Below are 20042 nucleotides of genomic sequence, written 5' to 3'. Positions count from 1 at the left end.
GAGACTGCACTGTGATACTGCTGCTCTGCAAGCATAAAAAGTATTAATGAACTCAGAATCTCAGGTCACTGTGATGTCTCTAAAGCTCATAGAGTGAATAGACTGAAAGATGAAAACTGAAAGCCTGCTCTTATAATAAGCAGAGTGTGAGAACTCAGACCTGAGAGCTGAGAGACTTATAAGAGTTATCTTTGAATTGCAAGATCTCTCTGAAATCTGAAGAAGATTTGCAGAAACTGTGATTGTTATAAACATCATAGATAACATATACTTGAAACTTGTATAACTTTAAAGATATAATCTGCACATAGCTGTCTGTGAGTTAGATTTATACTTTCAATCAGTGTTATGTGATTCAAAGATTGCTTAAGCCAGCATACAATTACAGGCGTACGCCGGCTTCTTATATTGTAATCTCATACACTAAATTAATTAGCATACGCTATGGCCTCTTTACACGCGTATGCTAGTAGTTCAGAAGCAGTCATGTTATTATCTGATGATTGTATGTTCTTCTGAACCACATCCTCTCTCACCAGATTCAGTCACGCTCATGTGACTATGTCATATGTTCTAGCTTCATGCGGATTAGCTCACCACTAGCATTTCATGATCATGTGATCTATCTCTGATTCAGCTAGCATTCTGCATACACTCTCACAAAGAAACTTTCACTATATTACATCACTCATTCACTAACTTTTCTCATTCTTCAATCATCATCTTCATCATCATCATCATCAAATATCATCATCTCATTCAAGATTTCTACTCCTTCTTCTGTTCAACTCTTTTCATCTGTTCATCTATCACATTGTATGTGTTCCTGGCAATGACCCCCTGTTCCCACAGCAAGCATTATCATAGTGCTCATACTGAGCAGTTCATTAGCAGTAAGTGTAATGTGTTGTGAAACATGATCAGAACTTGTTTATCTTCTAACAATTGTCAGAATGACATATTATCATAGATGATGACACACCTTCTTCACCTTCTTGTACACTCTCAACTGTTTCTTCTTCTCAGCACGTTTCTGATTGTGTTTCCTGGCATGATTTTGCATGGACACAGATGCTGATATGTTTGTTTTTATTTGTGTAGAATCTTCATGTGTTGACAGATCTGTGTCTGCTGATGATAGTGAACTCAATGTTACATTCTTGATTGAGAACTTGAAGAACATGATAATGAAGGAATTGTCTATGTCATGTGTGACTGAGTCTTCTGTGTCTCTTCTTGCCTCTTCTGCTGCTTCTTTCTCTGCTGCTCTTCTCTCTGTCTCTTTCTCTGCTGCTTCTCAATCTTCTACACTTGCTCCTGTGTCTGGTTCTCCCGCTCCTGCTACCCCTGTTCCCGCGACCCCTGGTTTTGCTGCCTCTGCTTTCATTACTAACTCTCCCTGTTTCAAGGAGATGTTGTGTAGGCTTAATGAATTACATCTTTCAGTGTGTACACTCCCGCTCTTCTTACTGACTCTCAGAATGATTTATTATATGAAGACTGCATACAACATGACTATCTGAAGCTCAGTCACAGACACTGATTATTACATTCATTTTAAATATTCATGATGAGATAATTATCTGTTCATCTCAGAGAATCATCTCTCTCTTTAACAGTGTCAAGATTGTAAGTCTTTTTCTTTTTCATCTTTTCTTTCTGATGCTGATTTTTCTGTTCTTAGAGAAAATTGTTATGAGTTTTACTGTGTATGAAGTTGTGGCATTCACAGACATCAAGAAACTTTTTACAACTGTAAAGTTCAACATTGCAGGGACATCTGCTCTGGTGAATTTCTTCAGAATGATCAATTCATATCAGTCTATTCTCTGATATCTGTCATCTGACTTTGTGGTGCAGGTGAAAGATATCTGTGTTTTCAGAAATAGGAACACAGATGTTGTACTCTTTTACACCCGCAGGTGTGAGGCTTGTATGCCTTGTCTGAGATGTTGTCATGGGAATGGGCTGTTCGCACACTGTGTTCTGCTTCCTGCATTTCTCTGTGTCCCTCTCTCTCTTCCTGAGAAGCCTTATGCATGTTGTAATTACACATACAATTCTAAGATCAGCAGGTGTTCATTTGATAATTGTTATTCCTGTTTTTGCAGTTTCATATGCTAATAATAGTTCTTAGTTGCTTCAGCGCCAGAGGCCATTTTAATTGAAGATGACAACACTGTCAAGACTATTCTCTTCTGTCTTCAAGCTTCTCTCATCACTTTCTCTCTCTTTTCCTTCCCTGTGAGAAAGGTTGTGTGCACACCGAATTGTAAGCATTTGGCCCTGAGTGACTTCTGCTGTCATTCATCTGGTTCTGTGCCTCCTTCTTCTGTTTCTTTCACCTTCATTCCCCCTGTCCTGGCTTCTGATCCTGTGAGTTCTGTGCTCTTCTTCAATTTCTCTACATGTATGCATACACATTTCTATATTGGCATTCCAGTCAATCTTGCAATAAATGATATTAATGTTGTACACAGAGTGATAGAGGAATCAGAGACATGTATGATGTTATTGCAAGAGCAGCTTGCAGCTCTCAAATTCCTTGTGAACCTTGAGTTTTGAGATTTCCTTTGTTTTTGATGTTTTTCAGATGATGTGGTGTTGGAAATAGATTAACATGTGATGTATGAAAATGAATGAGGTGTGTATGATAACATTTGTCTTTTATGACTGACTCTTACAGTTGGTGATCAATTTATTATTTCTTTTCTTTTCTTACACTTTTTCTTTGTCTGCTAGCCACTACTCTTATACAACCTCTATATAATACAGTGTTCAGTGACTAGGTTCAGCAGCTTTCATCTTTTGTGATTCTGTCTTGTGTATTATACTGTCTCTCTTTGCTCACTCAGATCACTACAGTGAATGATTCATTGAAACTAACCTCATCTGATCTCTGAGTGTCTTCAGGGGTTGAGATGACTTGATTTCATGTGTCTGTGAATGTTTCAGATAGTTCATCTTCTGTGGTCTCTGCAATTGAACTGATGTAAACAGTTGAATTCAACTCTGAATTCCTTTTTCTTCTGCAATCTGATTCATATATAAGTCTGTCACTCTGAGACTGCTCTTTGCTGTGTTGTGCCTGCTGTCTGCAGCATGTTATCATATGATCAGCTACAGTCTCATCACTTATTGAAGTGTGATATTCATCTGATTTCTTCATTTCTTCTCATTCTTTTCTTATAATCATGAAAAGGTCAGAATAAGTGAGATCATCTGATTTGTAAGTGTCTATGATTTCTCTTACTTCATAAGGCTTTTCAATTGTAAGTCTCTTCTTTTTCAATGCTGATGATAGTGCTGTGAATAATCATAATTCACTCAGGTCTTGCATCTTTGCTTTCATAAGTTGTGAATCATTGATTAAGTTGTATAAGATCTGTCTCTCTGATTCTTTCAATGTGTACATTCTCAGAGAATATGATTTGAGTATCTTATATGGCTCAAACCATCTAGATTGGAACTTCTCAGGACTCTCATTGTGTATGAGAACTCACATTTTCATCTTGAGACTTGATTTCTTAACAAGTGAGTCTTGTATTCTTTTTGATTGAATTGCTCAGTTCAGGAGTAACTCATTAGCTTTTGCATGTGCGTGGCTGATCTCTTTCAATCTTAGTTCTGTGTCTGTGACTGTTGCATCTGCAACTGCTATTTCTGCTGTGTCCACAACTGTTGTTCCTGCTGTGTTTGCAACTGCTTTCTCCCTCACCTTTTCCAAAGCATTCTCTGGGATGTGCGGATGCAATCCATACAACAGGTAGAATGGTGAATGCTTGGAGACTGCATGCTGTCAAATCTGCATGATCAATAGCGCCTGCCTGAGATATTCATCTCATAGTCTTGTAGGCTTACTCACTAGATATTTCATCAGCATGTTGCCCAAGATTCTATTCAAGTGTTCCATCTTCCCGTTCGTCCGCGGATGATATGGCATTGTTCTACAATGTCTTGTCTGTAACTGGCTCATGAAATGCCTCACCACTCCTCCTACAAGGTTTGCACTGTTATCAGTTAGAATCTCGCGCGGCATTCCATAGTTGACATAGATCTCATTATGTAGGAACTTCATCATCATCTCCTCTGTCACCTCTGGAACTGCTTTCACAACTGGCCAGTCAGTAGTGTAATCAATAGCAGTGATTATTCATCAATTTTCATTTGGTGTTCGCGGCAATATGTCTATGAGGTCCACTCTTCATCATTTGAACAGTTGTATTGTACATTTCATCTGATGTTGTGCTTCTTTGTGTTCTAACCCTTTCTTAGATTCTTTCATGACCTGGTAATTCAGGCACTTGTGAGTGTACACCTGGATGTTCTCAGCCATGCTTGGCCAGTATACTCTTGGTTTGAGTATGCTCATGAGTTCAGAGCTTTCTAAGTGACTGAATTCTTTGTGCATGTGAGTCATCAAGTTGTGTTGAAATGAAGATTCTAGATAGAGAGCTTCTGTGTATCCTAGATCACAGTAAAGCATAATGTCATTTTTCAATTTTCTTAGCTTGAAGTTTGAAAGCATCTCTTCTACTACTTTCATGAGATGCTTGTTATCTGACACCTTGCTATTCTTCAAGTGAGAGATCATGGCATTCACTCATTCTGATTTCTTGCATCTTCTCAGCATGTTTAACATGAACATTTCTTATGCCTGGTTTGCAGAACTCTCATTCATGAAATCAGGTCTGCAACTGATTGCATCAGACATCACTGCATTCAATTCTTTTCAGTATTTGATATGAAGATTGTACACTTGGAACTCTGAGATTCAATATGCTAAGTGTTTGAAAGGTTTTATTGTTAATTGTAGATAGATGAGACTTTCATGATCTGTAATCACTGTTGTTGTATGCCTGTTGTTGATATATCTATCTCATAACATCAGCACATGCTTGATTGCTAGCAATTTCTTTTCATGCACTGGGTAATTGAGCTCAGTGTCTGATAGTTTCCTACTATCATATGTCACCAGATGCAGCTTGCTGTTCTTACTCATCTGTAGAAGAGTATCTTCAATAGCTCATTTGAATGTATCTGTCTCAATGTAGAAAGGTTTATCACAATCTGATTGAATAAGTACTGAGAATGTTATTACACATTCTCTCAGTGTGAGAAAAGCCTCTTCACACACAGCATTTCAGATGATTGAACAAAACTTCTTCTTTCACAGATTTGCATCTGTTTCTCTTAAGAGATCTAAGAGTGATGCAGATATTCATGCAAAATCCTTGATGAATCTGTGATAGTATGAGATCAACTCAAGAAACTGTCATACATGGTGTACATTTCTTGGCCGCGGCCAATTCACTATGACATTCAATTTCTTCAGAATGAGGTGTATACAGCCATCACTTACTACATGTTCCACAAACTCCAACTCTTCTGTTTCAAACACACACTTGATTGATTTGATGTAGAGCTTATGCTCTGTCAGAGTTATAAGCACTTCATTGAGATGCTTCAGATGTTCATCATATGAGTTTGAAAAGACTAGGATGTCATTGAGATATATGAGGCATGAGGTTTCATTCTGTTTATGAAGGATCATATTCATCATCATTTGAAAGATGGCGGGCGCATTTGTCAGACTGAATAGCATTGCTAGAAATTCGAACTTCTCTCATTGTGTATTAAATGTGGTTCGCGGGACTGACAGTTTGTCTACACAGATCTGTCAGTATTCTGAGAGAAGATTGATCTTTGATAGATATCAGGTGTTTCTGACTGTATTCAACTGTTGTTGAATCTGTGGCAGTGAATATTTATTCTTGATTATTAGCTTGTTGAGTGCTTGATAATTAATACACATCTGCCACTCTTCACTCATCTTTTTCACAAATAGGACTGGAAAGCCCCACACGCTTGATGAGGGTTGTATGAGATCACATTCTAGAAGGTCTGTGATCTGATGCTTCTGTTCTTTGAGATGTGTTTGTGACAGGGAGTATGCATTCTGATTGACTGGTTTTGCATCCCCCATGTCAATCTCATGTACAAATCCTTGTTCTGGTGACAATTTCAGTGAAAGATCTGTTCAGAAGATCTTCTCATGCTTCTTCAGAAGCTTCTTCATATGCTTATCCTTCTGCATATCTTTTATCTTGGTTTTCTCCACTTCTGAGTCCTGTATAACATACAGAATGCTTTCAGATGAGGTCTTGTGAATTGTTCTCTTTGCTTGTTAATGCATAAGCAGATTTAACCCTTCTATACCAGAGGTGTGGAATGTTCTTCTCATATCAGTTGATAGAATTGTATGAATCATTTTCTTTCTATCAGTCAACTGCATATGACATGTATGTCATTGAATCTGTGAATTGAACCTTTGAAACCAATTGAGTCTGAGAATAAGGTTGTATTCCACATTCTGCAGCTCTCACATCTAAATATAGCAAGATCATCCTCTGAAGTGCAAGGGAACTCTTACTTTTGCAGGTGATATCAAATATCAGTTATCAGATAATCTTATGCATCGGGGATTCTTCACTCAGTGAACTTCTTTCAATCTTTGAATTATATGATCATCAATATATTGTGTTGAAGCTTCTGTGTTCACTAACACTTTTGCAGCCACCTCTCAATTCTTATTCAAGTGCCTCTTATACATTAACATTTCAGGCCTCAAGGTATTGAGATGAGCATTCACTTCATCCTCGCCCGCACCCCAGTCAGGAGCCTGCTTCTTCTTTGCATTTGCAGGATTCAGAGAGTCATCTAACACAGGCATCTCTTTCACTTTGAAGGCTTTTCATAGAATATCAGTGAGTGTCTCTGAGCTCACTGATTCTGCTAGTTTTTTGACTGTGCATGCTGGGTGCAATCTTTTGCACTATGATTTTGACATCTGCAGTTGAAACAAGCTTGATGCTCACAATACCAAGATTTCCACTCAGGAAATCCCTTTTTCAGAGGATTCAGTGCTTTAGTGATGGCATTCAGATCTAGATTCATTGCATTCAGATGTATAGCTTGTGTTGTAGAAGTCTGATTATCTGTTCTTCACTGAGATATACTCAATTGCAGTATTTTCTATCACAATTGACTCACTTGTTCCTGTATGATGAGAATGTTGTATGCTTTCTTCACTGTGTCTGACTGTGAGGTTAAGCATTTCCATTCCACTCTCAACTCAGATGTAAGATTATGAATGAAGATCTGTAAACAGAAAGATATTGAAAGCTCTTCATTCAACACAAGATAGTGTAAGCTGAAGTGTGTGAAGTATGATATAAGATCACTTACTTATCTACACTCAGTGAAGCATTCATAACACTTGTCTTGTATATTCACTTTCTTGAAGTTGTGTAAGATTCACTTAGAAAACTCATTTCATGTTCATGGAAATGAATATTGCTTCAGGTCTGTGAGATTCATCTTTTCATCAGTCATTTATAATGACTTTGCTTTTCTGTGTAGAAATGCAGCAGATCTTAAGACTTGTTGAAATTCTGTTAACTGCCTGTCTGTGAGTTCATGTTTGATTTGATAATATGATTGCATCTGACTTAGTCAGCTGATTGCAGCATCATTTTTTCAGTCATCATTGAAACTTGATAGCTCTGACAGATCTTCTGGCTTGATATATTTCATGCTCAGATTCTCATTCTGTGCAGTGATCTCTGATGATGTGTACACTTCTGAAGAGATTGTGAATGATTGTGATGAAACCTTCAGATTTGACATAGTCACCTATCTGTGTAAATGTTCAATCTTCTGCTGCAGGTCTAAGATCTGGTTTTCTCTATTCTTATTAATAGTGGTGATTGTGTCGGTGAAGCTCTTCATAGTGAATGCTTGATCTGCAGCAAATGTCAATTGTTGTTTAATCTCTGCCTCAGCCTGCCACTGCGTACACAAGGCCTTGATCTTGTTTAGAATTCTCATACATATACAGAGCTTTGATTTCAGTTCAGTGGTCTCAGCTGCTTTTCTTACTGCTTTGAGTAAACTCTCTGAGAGATTCTGTATACCTTTCAGTTCAGGTAGCAGAGAAGGGTATTGTTCATATCAGCTAGAGAAGGTATTCATTTCAGTGGCTTCTGGTTGATTGTACAATGTCTATTGTTATATCGCTATATCACTGTATTGTTCTATCGCTATATTGTTATATGATTTCTGTTATCATTGTACAACTCTGATGGTGGTCACCTCCTTCTTTTATCCTTCTTTTGAGTAGGGAGTGAACTTCTTTGAATCTGGTTCACTGCTCTCATCTCCTTTCTCACATCTCATTCATTCGCGTCTCATACATGGCATGCACCTGGGTGTGGAGTTTTCCTTCAACAAGTAAAGCAGTATCAATTGGATGCTCTTTCACTCACCGCCCTTTGTATGCTATCTTTTGAGGTGTTTTCTAGGACCACACTGACATGATAACTACAAATCACTTTGTAGATGGAATTATCACATCCTGGAGAAGCCTGCGCTTCTCACCGGTTTTTAGACATGCTACTAGATGTGATTCAAAGGTTGCTTAAGCCAGTGTACAATTACAGGTGTACGCCGGCTTCTTATATTGTAATCTCGTACGCTAAATTAATTAGCGTACGCTATGGCCCCTTTACACGCGTACGCTAGTAGTTCGGAAGCGGCCGCGTTATTATCCGACGGTCGTACGTTCTTCCGAACCACAGTTGATAGACTCACTTACAGAGATAGAATCAGTTGATACTGTAGAGTTGATTAGAGAAGATAAGCTCATCTATGTAATAACTTTGTAAGTGTCTGAGAATCTCACAGTCATGAAAACTGAGCTTCAGATATCAAAGAAATACTGAGATCTCACAGAGATATTCAGCTCAGTAAAGACAGCTGAGCTTTCTTCTCACTGTGAGAAGAATCTAGTAATAGATTTGATAGAAGAGCAGAAACTCTTCTAAGAATCAATCTATAAGCTCTCTCATGATGAGACAGAGATCTTGTAAATCTATGTGAAGAAGAATCTGAAGAATGACTTCATCTGATTTTCACAGGTCTCTATGAGAGTCTCTATGATATTCATGAAGAAGAAGAATGAAGATCTCAGATTATGTGTAGACTACTGTGATCTGAACTTTAAGATAATAAAGAGCTGCTACTTTCTGCCTCTGATTGAGAATGTAATTAATCATCTTGTGAAAGCTGTCATATTCACACAACTGAATATAATCAATATATATATATAGCTGTAAATACAGTCTGAGAATGAATGAAAGACTGTCTTTAGAACTGCACTGAAATTATTTGAATATCTAGTGATGTCTTTTGATCTGACTAATATCTCTGCAGCATTTCAGTCTTTTATTAATAAAACACTTCATACATATCTGAATGTCTTTGTGATAATATATCTGAATAATGTGATGATGTACTTTATGAAGAAGAAAGAACACACTGAGTATGTATGAAGTATGTTGAAGATCTTAGATAAGACAGAACTGTATATTAAGCTTATAAAATACAACTTCAGTACTCATCAGATTAATTTCCTAGAATATGTAATCACTGCAGATAGTATTCAGATGAAACCTTTATAAATTAAGACTATTCTATCATGATCAGAGTTAACTAGTATTTATGAGATTCAGATCTTTCTGAGCTTTGTGAATTTTCATAGACAGTTTATCTTTGTGTTTATGAGAATCTTCTTGACTCTTACAGACATGCTGAAGAGTGAAAATAAGAAGAAGTTATTCTGTAAATAAAGAATGAAAAGATTGTTGAGAAGAGAGAACTGTAAGAACTTTCTTACTTCAGAAGCTTATAAGATCTTTGTAAGATTGAAACAGATATTCATGAACACAGTAATACTATTTCACTTTGATCTCTTGCTCTTAATCAGATTAAAGACAGATGTCTTCTTCTTTACAATTTCAGAAATAGTCTCACAACTACAGTCAAATGAGAACTGAGTTTCAGTGGCCTTTTTCTTATGAAAGATGCAACTCACAGAGATCAACTATAACATTCATGATCAGAAGCTTCTTAGAATAGTGAAATTCTTCTATCACTGACATCACTACTTTGAGAGCCTCATGACAGTGATTACTGTTAGAACTGATCATGATAGCTTGTGATAGTTTACTTCAATCAAGAAACTCTCACAGTGGCAGGTAGACTGGCCGGCGGGACCATGAATTTCACATTTGATCTCATTTGATCTGGTCTCATACATTTCTTGACCTGAGTCCCACCAGGACCAAGCCTCAAAAAAATCTGAAAATGGATCATTTCTGAGAGAAATGGTGTGAAAAATGACCAGATTTAATTCAAGAACAGTGAAATGAGAGTAATTTTCCAGAATAAACTGTGAAAGATGATCATTCTTTTAAAATCAGAATGAGACTGAGACTGAAGATTAAAATCAGTCTCATTCAGTTCATTCAGTGATTGCTTATATAATCAGAATTTGGTAATGATTATTGATAACACTCATGAAACAACTAAATATATTCTTGTACAAGTTTATTCTTCACTTTCTCATAAAAACTACACTTCTATGATATACTGTGATCAGAGATATTAAACTATCTGATAATTTCATGTTTTATAATCATGAGTTTCTTGATTGTTTCTTCTTGTAATTGTTCTCAGTGATAGTGATAAATATCTCAACTTGAGTTGAACTTTTGCTTCATTCTCATCTCTGTCAATGAAATTGTTAGAATATCACATGTCATCAGTGCAATAGTTGAATATGTACTCTCAACAATTTTTCATAACTCTAGAATTGATTTGATGTGTAAATTTGTCAGATTATCTTGAAGATAGCAGTCAAATTCAGTTTTACAAGCATGTAGTTTTGCCTGATTTTCAGTTGTAATCAATGTATGCAAGTTCTATTTCAAAGTTAGTATTATAGTTCTATATAATATGAAGTGTTATCAAAGATTGTTACTTACTAGAGAATTGTATTTCACTGTCTTCATATCTTAAACATGTGCTCATTCAAATCTCTGATAGTTGACATTGTAGTAGTCTCAGACTAATTTAATATATAAGTCTCATTTCTTCTCTATTCAATCTTGAGAAGTGTAGATATTAACTCAACAGAAGAGATCTAGTAGAGCTGCTACAGTATAATACTCTGTAAAAGATTGTTCTGTTTTGCTGTAGTAATATACCAGTTTATTTCTTACAGTAACAATAGCCTGCACTATAGTATCATTTCAGACTGAATTTCTTTTTGAGTGATTCAACTGCTTCTCAAGATAAGTAAATAAACTGTTATACACTCATCAGGCTGACTGCAGCATTGATGTACAAATGATTGAGACTGTCTTTATTATCTTATAAAACTGAAACAGTAAATCAATCACATATTTCAACTGAGTTTACTTTATATTAGAAAGTTTCAATATCTGAATCTTTTTCTGATCAGAGTATTGTACTCAATAATCAATTATCTGACACAATCAAAGAGTCTGAACAGTTATCTCATATATTGAACTTCACTGTGTTCTAACATTCTGTATTATATTCAGTGATGTGACTGATTTGTTTATTTATTGAATATCATGAAATTATTATTGTTATTTAGAAGAGATATAAATCACATTAGCAATGTTTTAAATCTATAATATTTAAATTATTAGTCAATCTATTCAAAATTAACAGTAGTATTATTAAAAAGCATTATCAAAAAGCAATATCAAAAAGTGTTGTCAAAAAACATTATCTTTTGCAAAGTGAATGCAAAAGTTACTTGAGTAATCACTTTCATCTCATTCTCATCTCAAGAATCAGTTATCTCTAGACTGACCGTGTGACCGTGTCTGAGACCAGGATCAAACTTTACAGTTGTCATATTGCCTAAAAGCATTACTTCTGATCATGATTTGTGTTCATCACATTGATTTCAAATCCTGTTATTTCAAATATTAAAGGTCTCAGATTCACTTTTCAAATAAAAATCTAGTCTCAGATAAAGAATATGTTTGAATTCTTAGTCACATTTTCATTCTGATCTTATTATTGAAAATAGCATTAAATGAGACCATGAAATCATTTCTCACTTACATAATATCATAACATAGTACTTATTTGTTGAAAATTCAATAGAGAGTATTATCAAATATTATTACTTTTCTGAACACAGATTATAATCAATATTATTTTAATTAAAAAAAAAATATAAAATACAAAAAATAACAAAAAAATAAAAAATAAAACAACAAGAAAAAATCACAATAAAAAAAAAAAAAAAAGAGAAAGAAAAAAAGAAGAGAAAGAAAAAGACAGAAAGAGAAAGAAAAATTAAAAAAAAAAGAAAAGAAAAAGAAAAAAACAAAAAATAAAAATAAAAAAAAATCAAGATCACAGAGCTGCAGCACTCTCAAAATACTCACTCTTCAGAGTCTTTACAATGTTCATCATCAATCATGTATTTCTCACAGTGAGAGTAATATGACTGTGATGAGTCATTGTCTTAATATCATCTAACAAATAATCAGTATATATCTATATAAATGTGAATAATTAAAAAACATACACTTAAAAAGTATGGCCAGGGTGAACTCTGCTGCTACTTAAATAATATCAAGAATAGAACACTGAAATTGATGATTTCTCTCATTGATTTCATGAACAAGATGTGTGAAGATGATCTTGAGAAATATAAGATCTTCTGACTTCTGATAGAAACAGATCTTATAGAGAGACTCTATTTTCATCATATCAGAGACTGAGTGTTATTAAAAAGCATTACTTCAATGCACATGCACTTACTGCAGCAATTCATTCTCTGCACAAATGACTGAGAGTTGCAGCTTTTCCACATCACATGACTCTTTCTGGGATGCTGCCGCTGGTTTGCAACTCACACAGCCTCTCAGTTCAGCACACACTGCGCATATACAGCCCTGCGTACTGGGGCTGTGTTGGTCATTATGGCCTGGCGTGATACTCACTTTTCACAGGCCATGTTTTGTTTGATTGAGAGGGGGGGAGGGACATGACTGCTGTTTTATTTGAGAGAGAGTGAGTAATTGAATCTGTAGAAGATAATTTAATTTCTTCTGCATTTGAAATTTAATTAGTCTATACTCTTCAATTTGAGAGTTTCTGAGAGTGTTTTAATAGTTTTCATATCAGCTTGAAATTAGTGATTGATTGAAGAAGAGAAAAGAGAGAAGAAAGAAATGAGAATAACTTATCTTTATAATATGAAAACAGAGAATTACTGCAATCATTTATTCTAGCAATAAAGATCTGTTTTCTGCATGTATTTCTGATACAGATTATATGATAACTGTATACAAAGAATATCAACAGTGCATGTATTGAATGAAGATGATGTTGCTATGTAACACTGTAGCTGTTTCTGTACATTGCTGAAAGCTGTTAATATTTTCTTTAAGTCTCTTTATATTTAGTAAGTCAGTAATATATTTTAATACACTTCTTCTTTCATCATTATCATTATTATCATCATTATTATCATCATCATCATTATCATTATCATCACTATCATCATCATCATTATTATTCTCATCATCATCATTATTATCATTATCATCATTATCATTATCATATTATTTCTGGCCGTCTCTTCTGTCTTCATCTCTCTTCATACTCACTGAAATTAATCATGTTATCTCTCTTCAAATATTATTCAGTTCTGCGGATCATCAAGGTGTGTGAGCACTATCACAGATTGAAGAGAGAGAAGAAGAAGATGTTCAAGTAAGAGAAGACAGATCACAAGACATGTTATAATGCCTTGAAGAGACTCTGTAAGAGAGTAGAATAATAATGATTTTAAGTAACACTTCTGATAGATTTAGACTGAACTAAGTATAGAAATAATGCAGATGACACTGCCTGTGAGAGATTAAAGAAGAAGACAGTGAAGAGTCTCATACAGCAGTGATAAGATCAGAAGAAGTCTCAAGAATGATTTAAGACTAAGATGAAGAGAGAGAGAGAGAAGAAGAGTATTACTATAAATAAGCAGTGATAGAAGAAGATTGAGAGAGTGTTAAAGCAGAAGATAAAGAAGTCAAAACTGATAAATTTTTTATTTATTAAGAAATAATGATTTTTGATAATACTTCTGTTCTCTAATTGATTAGCAGGAGCTGGCAGAGAAGAAGGAAATTAAGGCCTTGTTCAGATCTCAAATGTGCTTCATAATTCAGAATATTGAGAAGACAGCTCTACTCTCTGAGTATGTCAATCTGCTTACTGCTGAGGTGGAACCCGAGACAGTAGATCAGGAAATGCAGGATTTTGAGATGCAGATTGACCTGACTGAGAGAGAGCAGTGAAAACCCTTCTCTGAGAAGGCAGTAGAGAGAGATTTTGAGATGATTATCATCTCAGATGAGAAGAAGAAGAAGGAGAAGAAGAATGAGAAGTGAATTGTGAAGAATGATAAGAAGAATGAGAAAGAGAAGAAAGATGATAAGTAGAAAAAGTTTTTTTCTTTTTATATTAGTTAGTTTAGTTGTAAGTTCATAATTATTAATAATTGAAATTAATTTTGAGTTTTTAAAAATTATTGTACAAGTTGTAATCAAGTCAGGAACAATATATATATATATATATATATTTAACTATCATGATTCACAAATCACTATAATGTATAAGTATCAACATTTTTTCAACATTGATATTCACAATATTAATATATTTTTAATGATATTATCTGATAACACAATTTAGTAACACTCTCTTTCACAATATTAATATATTTCAAGAAATATGACAGAGATTAATCAAGATTGTTTATTTACTTTTATATATTAATAATATTCAATCTGAGTTAGTACTAAAATTATAACTAAGCTAAGAAACAAGATTATTTTCTCTTATATTAATTCTTCTTACACACATCAGTGATCAGTTATTGAAAATAAATTATCATCTTTCTTAAATTATTATCATATCTTCTGAATTCACTTCTTTTACTTCTATTGAAGATTCACAAACTCTTCAAGAAATCACTGTGAATCATAAAGTCTATATTGTTTACAATTCAACACAGAATGCTCTCTTTCAATTATGATGAATAATCACTTCATTCTTTACATCTGATTTCAGATCATGAAATTTATGGAAAACTCAACACAAACATTGAGATGAACTATGAAATAATTATCAACAGATTGCATTGCAGATTACTGAAGAGTCATCTCTCTGCTGCAATCACTGCAACTTCATTCAGAAACATTCATTATAAACTGATCATAGCTCTGAAGAAATTTTCTGACATCTGAAGTTATCAGAATGCAGATAACAAAAGAAAAATAATCAGAAAATTACTACTGAGCTGATAAGTTGCTCTATCAGATAATAATTTTTGATAACACTAACTCTCTAATTTGAAGAAAATCATGTGAAAACAACTCTGTATCAGTACTCTGATTTCACAACTCTCATCTGATAACTTCTGTGAACAATTACTTTGCATGTGTATATCTCTGAATCTTTCTCTTCAATTAATTGAAAACCCTGAATTCTGAACACTTCTTCAAATGCTTAATTCAAATCTTCATATTTCACATCAATTCTGTCTTCAGTTCAACCTTGAGACATACTACAAAATCAATATGCAACATCTAGAATCAGAGTTGAAGAATCATCAAAGAGTGTCTCTCACAGTGAATGCATGAACTAGTACAAACAATCTTGTATTTATAAGAGTTACATGTTATTACATTGATGAGAACTGAACTTATTGAGAGATATTAATTGAATTTGAATCATTGATCAGTAGTCATACTGAGAATTATATGACAGAGGTATTAATGACTGTGATTAAAAATAACTATTGAGATATTAGTCTCAGTCTTCTTACAATTACAACTGACAATGCTATGAATAACTACACTATGATGAAGAGCTTGAAGCAAAAATTGGCTTTGCATTTCTGAAATGATAAACAAGATCATATCCCCTGTATTACTCATGTGGTTCAACTTGTGATACAAACACTGATAAAGAATCTTAACATCAAGACAAAGAATAATGAGATAACTGATTCTTGAGATGAGAATGAGATGAAAGTGATTACTTAAGTAACTTTTGTATTCACTTTGCAAAAGATAATGTTTTTTGATAACACTTTTTAATATTGCTTTTTAATAACACTTTTTGATAACACTACTGTTAATTTTGAATAGATTGACTAATAATTTAAATATTATAGATTCAAAACATTGCTAATATGATTTGTATCTCTTCTAAACAACAATAATAATTCCATGATATTCAATAAACAAACAAATCAGTCATATCACTGAATATGATACAGAATGTTAGAACACAGTGAAGTTTAATATATGAGATAACTGTTCAGACTCTTCAATTGCATCAGATAATTAATCATTGAGTGCAACACTCTGATCAGAAAAAGATTCAGATATTAAAACTTTCTGATATGAAGTGAACTCAGTTGAAATATGTGATTGATTTACTGTTTCAGTTTTATAAGATAACAAAGACAGTCTCAATCACTTATACATTAATGCTGCAGTCAGTCTGATAAGTGTATAACAGTTTATTTACTCATCTTAAGAAGCAGTTGAATCACTCAAAAAGAAATTCAGTCTGAGATGATGCTATAGTGCAGGCTATTATTACTGTAAGAGATAAACTGGTATATTACTACAGCAAAACAGAACAATCTTTTGCAGAGTACTATGCTGTAGCAGCTCTACTAGATCTCTCTCATCAAGTTAATATCTACACTTCTCAAGATTGAACAGAGGAGGAATAAGACTCATATGTCAAATTAGTCTGAGACTACTACAATGCCAACTATCAGAGATTTGAATGAGCAGATGTTCAAGATATGAAGACAGTGAAATACAATTCTCTAGTAAGTAATAATCTTTGATAATGCTTCATATTATATAGAACTATAATACTAACTTTGAAACAGAACTTGTATACATTGATTGCAACTGAAAATCAGGCAAAACTACATGCTTGTAAAACTGAATTTAACTGCTATCTTCAAGATAATTCAATGAATTTACACATCAAATCAATTCTAGAGTTATGAAAAATTGTTGAGAGTATATATTCAACTGTTGCACTGATAGCACATGATATTCTGACAATTTCATTGACAGAGGTGAGAATGAAGCAAAAGTTCAACTCAAGTTGAGATATTTATCACTATCACTGAGAACAATTACAAGGAGAAACAATCAAGAAACTCATAATTATAAAACATAGAATTATCAGACAGTTTAATACCTCTGATCACAGTATATCAGAGAAGTGTAGTTTTCATGAGAAAGTGAAGAATAAACTTGCACAAGAATGTATTTAGTTGTTTCATGAGCATTATCAATAATCATTATCAAATTCTGATTATATAAGCAATCACTGAATGAACTGAATGAGACTGATTTTGATCTTCAGTCTCAGTCTCATTTTGATTTTGAAAGAATGATCATCTTTCACAGTTTATCCTGGAAAATTACTCTCATTTCACTGTTCTTGAATTAAATCTGGTCATTTTTCACGCCATTTCTCTCAGAAATGGTCCATTTTCAGATTTTTTTGAGGCTTGGTTCTGGTGGGACTCACGCCAAGAAATGTATGAGATCAGACCAAATGAAATCAAATGTGAAATTCATGGTCCCGGCGGCCAGTCTAGTCATCTCATTATTCTTCATCTCAATGTTAAGATTCTTTATCAGTGTTTACATCACAAGTTAAACCATATGAGTAATGCAGGAGATATGACCTTGTTTATCATTTCAGAAATGCAAAGCCAATTTTTACTTCAAGCTCTTCATCATAGTGTAGTTATTCACAGCATTGTCAGTTGTAATTGTAAGAAGACTGAGACTAATATCTCAATAGTTATTTTTAATCACAGTCATTAATATCTCTGTTATATAATTCTTAGTATGACTACTGATCAATGATTTAAATTCAATTAATGTCTCTTAATAAGTTCAGTTCTCATCAATATAATAATATGTAACTCTCATAAATACAAGATTGTTTATACTAGTTCATACATTCACTGTGAGAGATACTCTTCAATGATTCTTCAACTCTGATTCTAGATGTTGCATATTAACTTTGTAGTGTATCTCAAGATTGAACTGAAGACAGAATTGATATGAAATATAAAGATTTGAATTAAGCATTTGAAGAAGTATTCAGAATTCAGGATTTTCAATTGATTAAAGAGAAAGATTCAGAGATATACACATGTGAAGTAATTATTCATGAAAGTTATCAGATGAGAGTTGTGAAATCAGAGTACTGATACAGAGTCATTTTCACATGATTTTCTTGAAATTAGAAAGTTAGTATTATCAAAAATCATTATCTGATAGAGTAACTTATCAACTCAGTAGTAATTTTCTAATTATTTTTCTTTTATTGTCTGCATTCTGATGACTTCAGATGTTGAGAAATTTCTTCAGAGTTATAATCAGTTTATAATGAATGTTTCTGAATAAAGTTACAGTGATTGCAGCAAAGAGATGACTCTTCAGTAATCTGCAATGCAACCTGTTGATAATTATTTCATAGTTTATCTTGATATTTGTGTTGAGTTTTTCATAAATTTTGTGACCTGAAATCAGATGTGAAGAATGAAGTGATCATTTATTGTGATTGAAAGAGAGTATTCTGTATTGAATTGTAAACAATGTAGACTTTGTAATTCACAGTGATTTCTTAAAGAGTTTGTGAATCTTCAATAGAAGTAAAAGAAGTGAAAGAAATGAATTCAGAAGACATGATAATAATTTGAGAAAGATGATAATTTATTTTCAATAACTGATCACTGATGTGTGTAAGAAGAATTAATATAAGAGAAAATAATCTTGTTTCTTAGCTTAGTTATAATTTTAGTACTAACTCAGATTGAATATTATTGATGTATAAAAGTAAATAAACAATCTTAATTAATCTCTGTTATATTTCTTGAAATATATTAATATTGTGAAAGAGAGTGTTATCAAATTGTGTTATCAGATAATATTATTAAAAATATATTAATATTATGAATATTAATGTTGAAAAAATGTTGATACTTATACATTATAGTGATTTGTGAATCATGATAGTTAAATATATATATATATATATATCATTCCTGACTTGATTACAACTTGTACAATAATTTTTGAAAACTCAAAATCAATTTTAATTATTAATAATTAAAAACTTAAACTTACAACTAACTAATATAAAAAGAAAAAAATCTACTTCTTCTCTTTCTCATTCTTCTTATCATTCTCTATAATTCACTTCTCATTCTTCTTCTTCTTCTTCTTCTTCTTCTTCTTCACATCTGAGATGATAATCATCTCAAAATCTTTCTTCACTATCTTCTCAGAGAAGAGTTTCTGCTGCTTTCTCTCAGCCAGATCAATCTGCATCTCAAAATCCCGCATTTCCTGATCTGCTGTCTCAGGTTCCATCTCAGCAGTAAGCAGATTGACATGCTCAGAGAGTAGAACTGTCTTCTCAATATTCTGAATCATGAAGTGCATTTGAGACCTGAACAAGACCTCAATTCCCTCCTTCTCTATCAGCTCCTGCTAATCAATTAGAGAACAGAAGTATTATCAAAAATCATTATCTCTCAATAAAAAACTTATCAGTTTTGACTTCTTTGTCTCTTACTTCAATACCTTCTCAATCTTCTTCTATCACTGCTTATTTACAGTAATACTCTTCTTCTCTCTCTCTCTCTTTATCTTAGTCTCAAATCATTCTCAGAACTTCTTCTGATCTCACTGCTGCTGTATGAGACTCTTCACTGTCTTCTTTTTCAATCTCTCACAAGCAGCATCATTCACATTATTTCTATACTTAGTTCAGTCTAAATCTATCAGAAGTGTTACTTAAAATCATTATCATTCTACTCTCTTACAGAGCCTCTTCAAGGTATTATAACATGTCTTGTAATCTGTCTTCTCATGCTTGAATACCTTCTTCTTCTCTTTCTTCAATCTGTGACAGCGCTCACGCGCCTTGGTGGTCCGCAGGACCGCAGAATATTTGAAGAGAGATGATATAATTGATTTTAATAAGTATTAAGAGAGAGGTGAAGACAGGCAATAATATAATAATAA

The 20042-nt window shown here is 33.5% G+C and overlaps 3 protein-coding genes across 3 annotated transcripts; 1 reads left to right on the top strand and 2 right to left on the bottom strand.

Moving 5' to 3' along the window:
• Positions 1-6583: 6583 nt before the first annotated feature.
• On the bottom strand, positions 6584-6957 carry BDCG_07803 (uncharacterized protein; the record flags this gene model as incomplete). The annotated part of the gene is made up of 2 exons (XM_045423585.1): positions 6584-6750; positions 6879-6957. The coding sequence occupies 2 exons, from the start codon at positions 6955-6957 to the stop codon at positions 6584-6586; spliced, it is 246 nt and encodes an 81-aa protein (XP_045278958.1).
• Positions 6958-13573: 6616 nt separating this feature from the next.
• BDCG_17650 (uncharacterized protein) lies at positions 13574-14252 on the top strand (the record flags this gene model as incomplete). Its single annotated transcript, XM_045426743.1, has 2 exons — positions 13574-13618; positions 14058-14252. 2 exons carry the CDS (start codon positions 13574-13576, stop codon positions 14250-14252), a joined length of 240 nt encoding a protein of 79 aa, XP_045282305.1.
• Positions 14253-19208: 4956 nt separating this feature from the next.
• BDCG_17649 (uncharacterized protein) lies at positions 19209-19457 on the bottom strand (the record flags this gene model as incomplete). The annotated part of the gene is made up of 1 exon (XM_045426742.1): positions 19209-19457. One exon carries the CDS (start codon positions 19455-19457, stop codon positions 19209-19211), a length of 249 nt encoding a protein of 82 aa, XP_045282304.1.
• Positions 19458-20042: the final 585 nt, after the last annotated feature.

Source organism: Blastomyces dermatitidis (assembly GCF_000003525.1).
Source record: "Blastomyces dermatitidis ER-3 genomic scaffold supercont1.9, whole genome shotgun sequence".
In the NCBI taxonomy this organism is placed as follows: domain Eukaryota; kingdom Fungi; phylum Ascomycota; class Eurotiomycetes; order Onygenales; family Ajellomycetaceae; genus Blastomyces; species Blastomyces dermatitidis.
The sequence above is the reverse complement of the archived record's forward strand: the minus strand, read 5'-3'. Positions and strand labels throughout refer to the sequence as shown.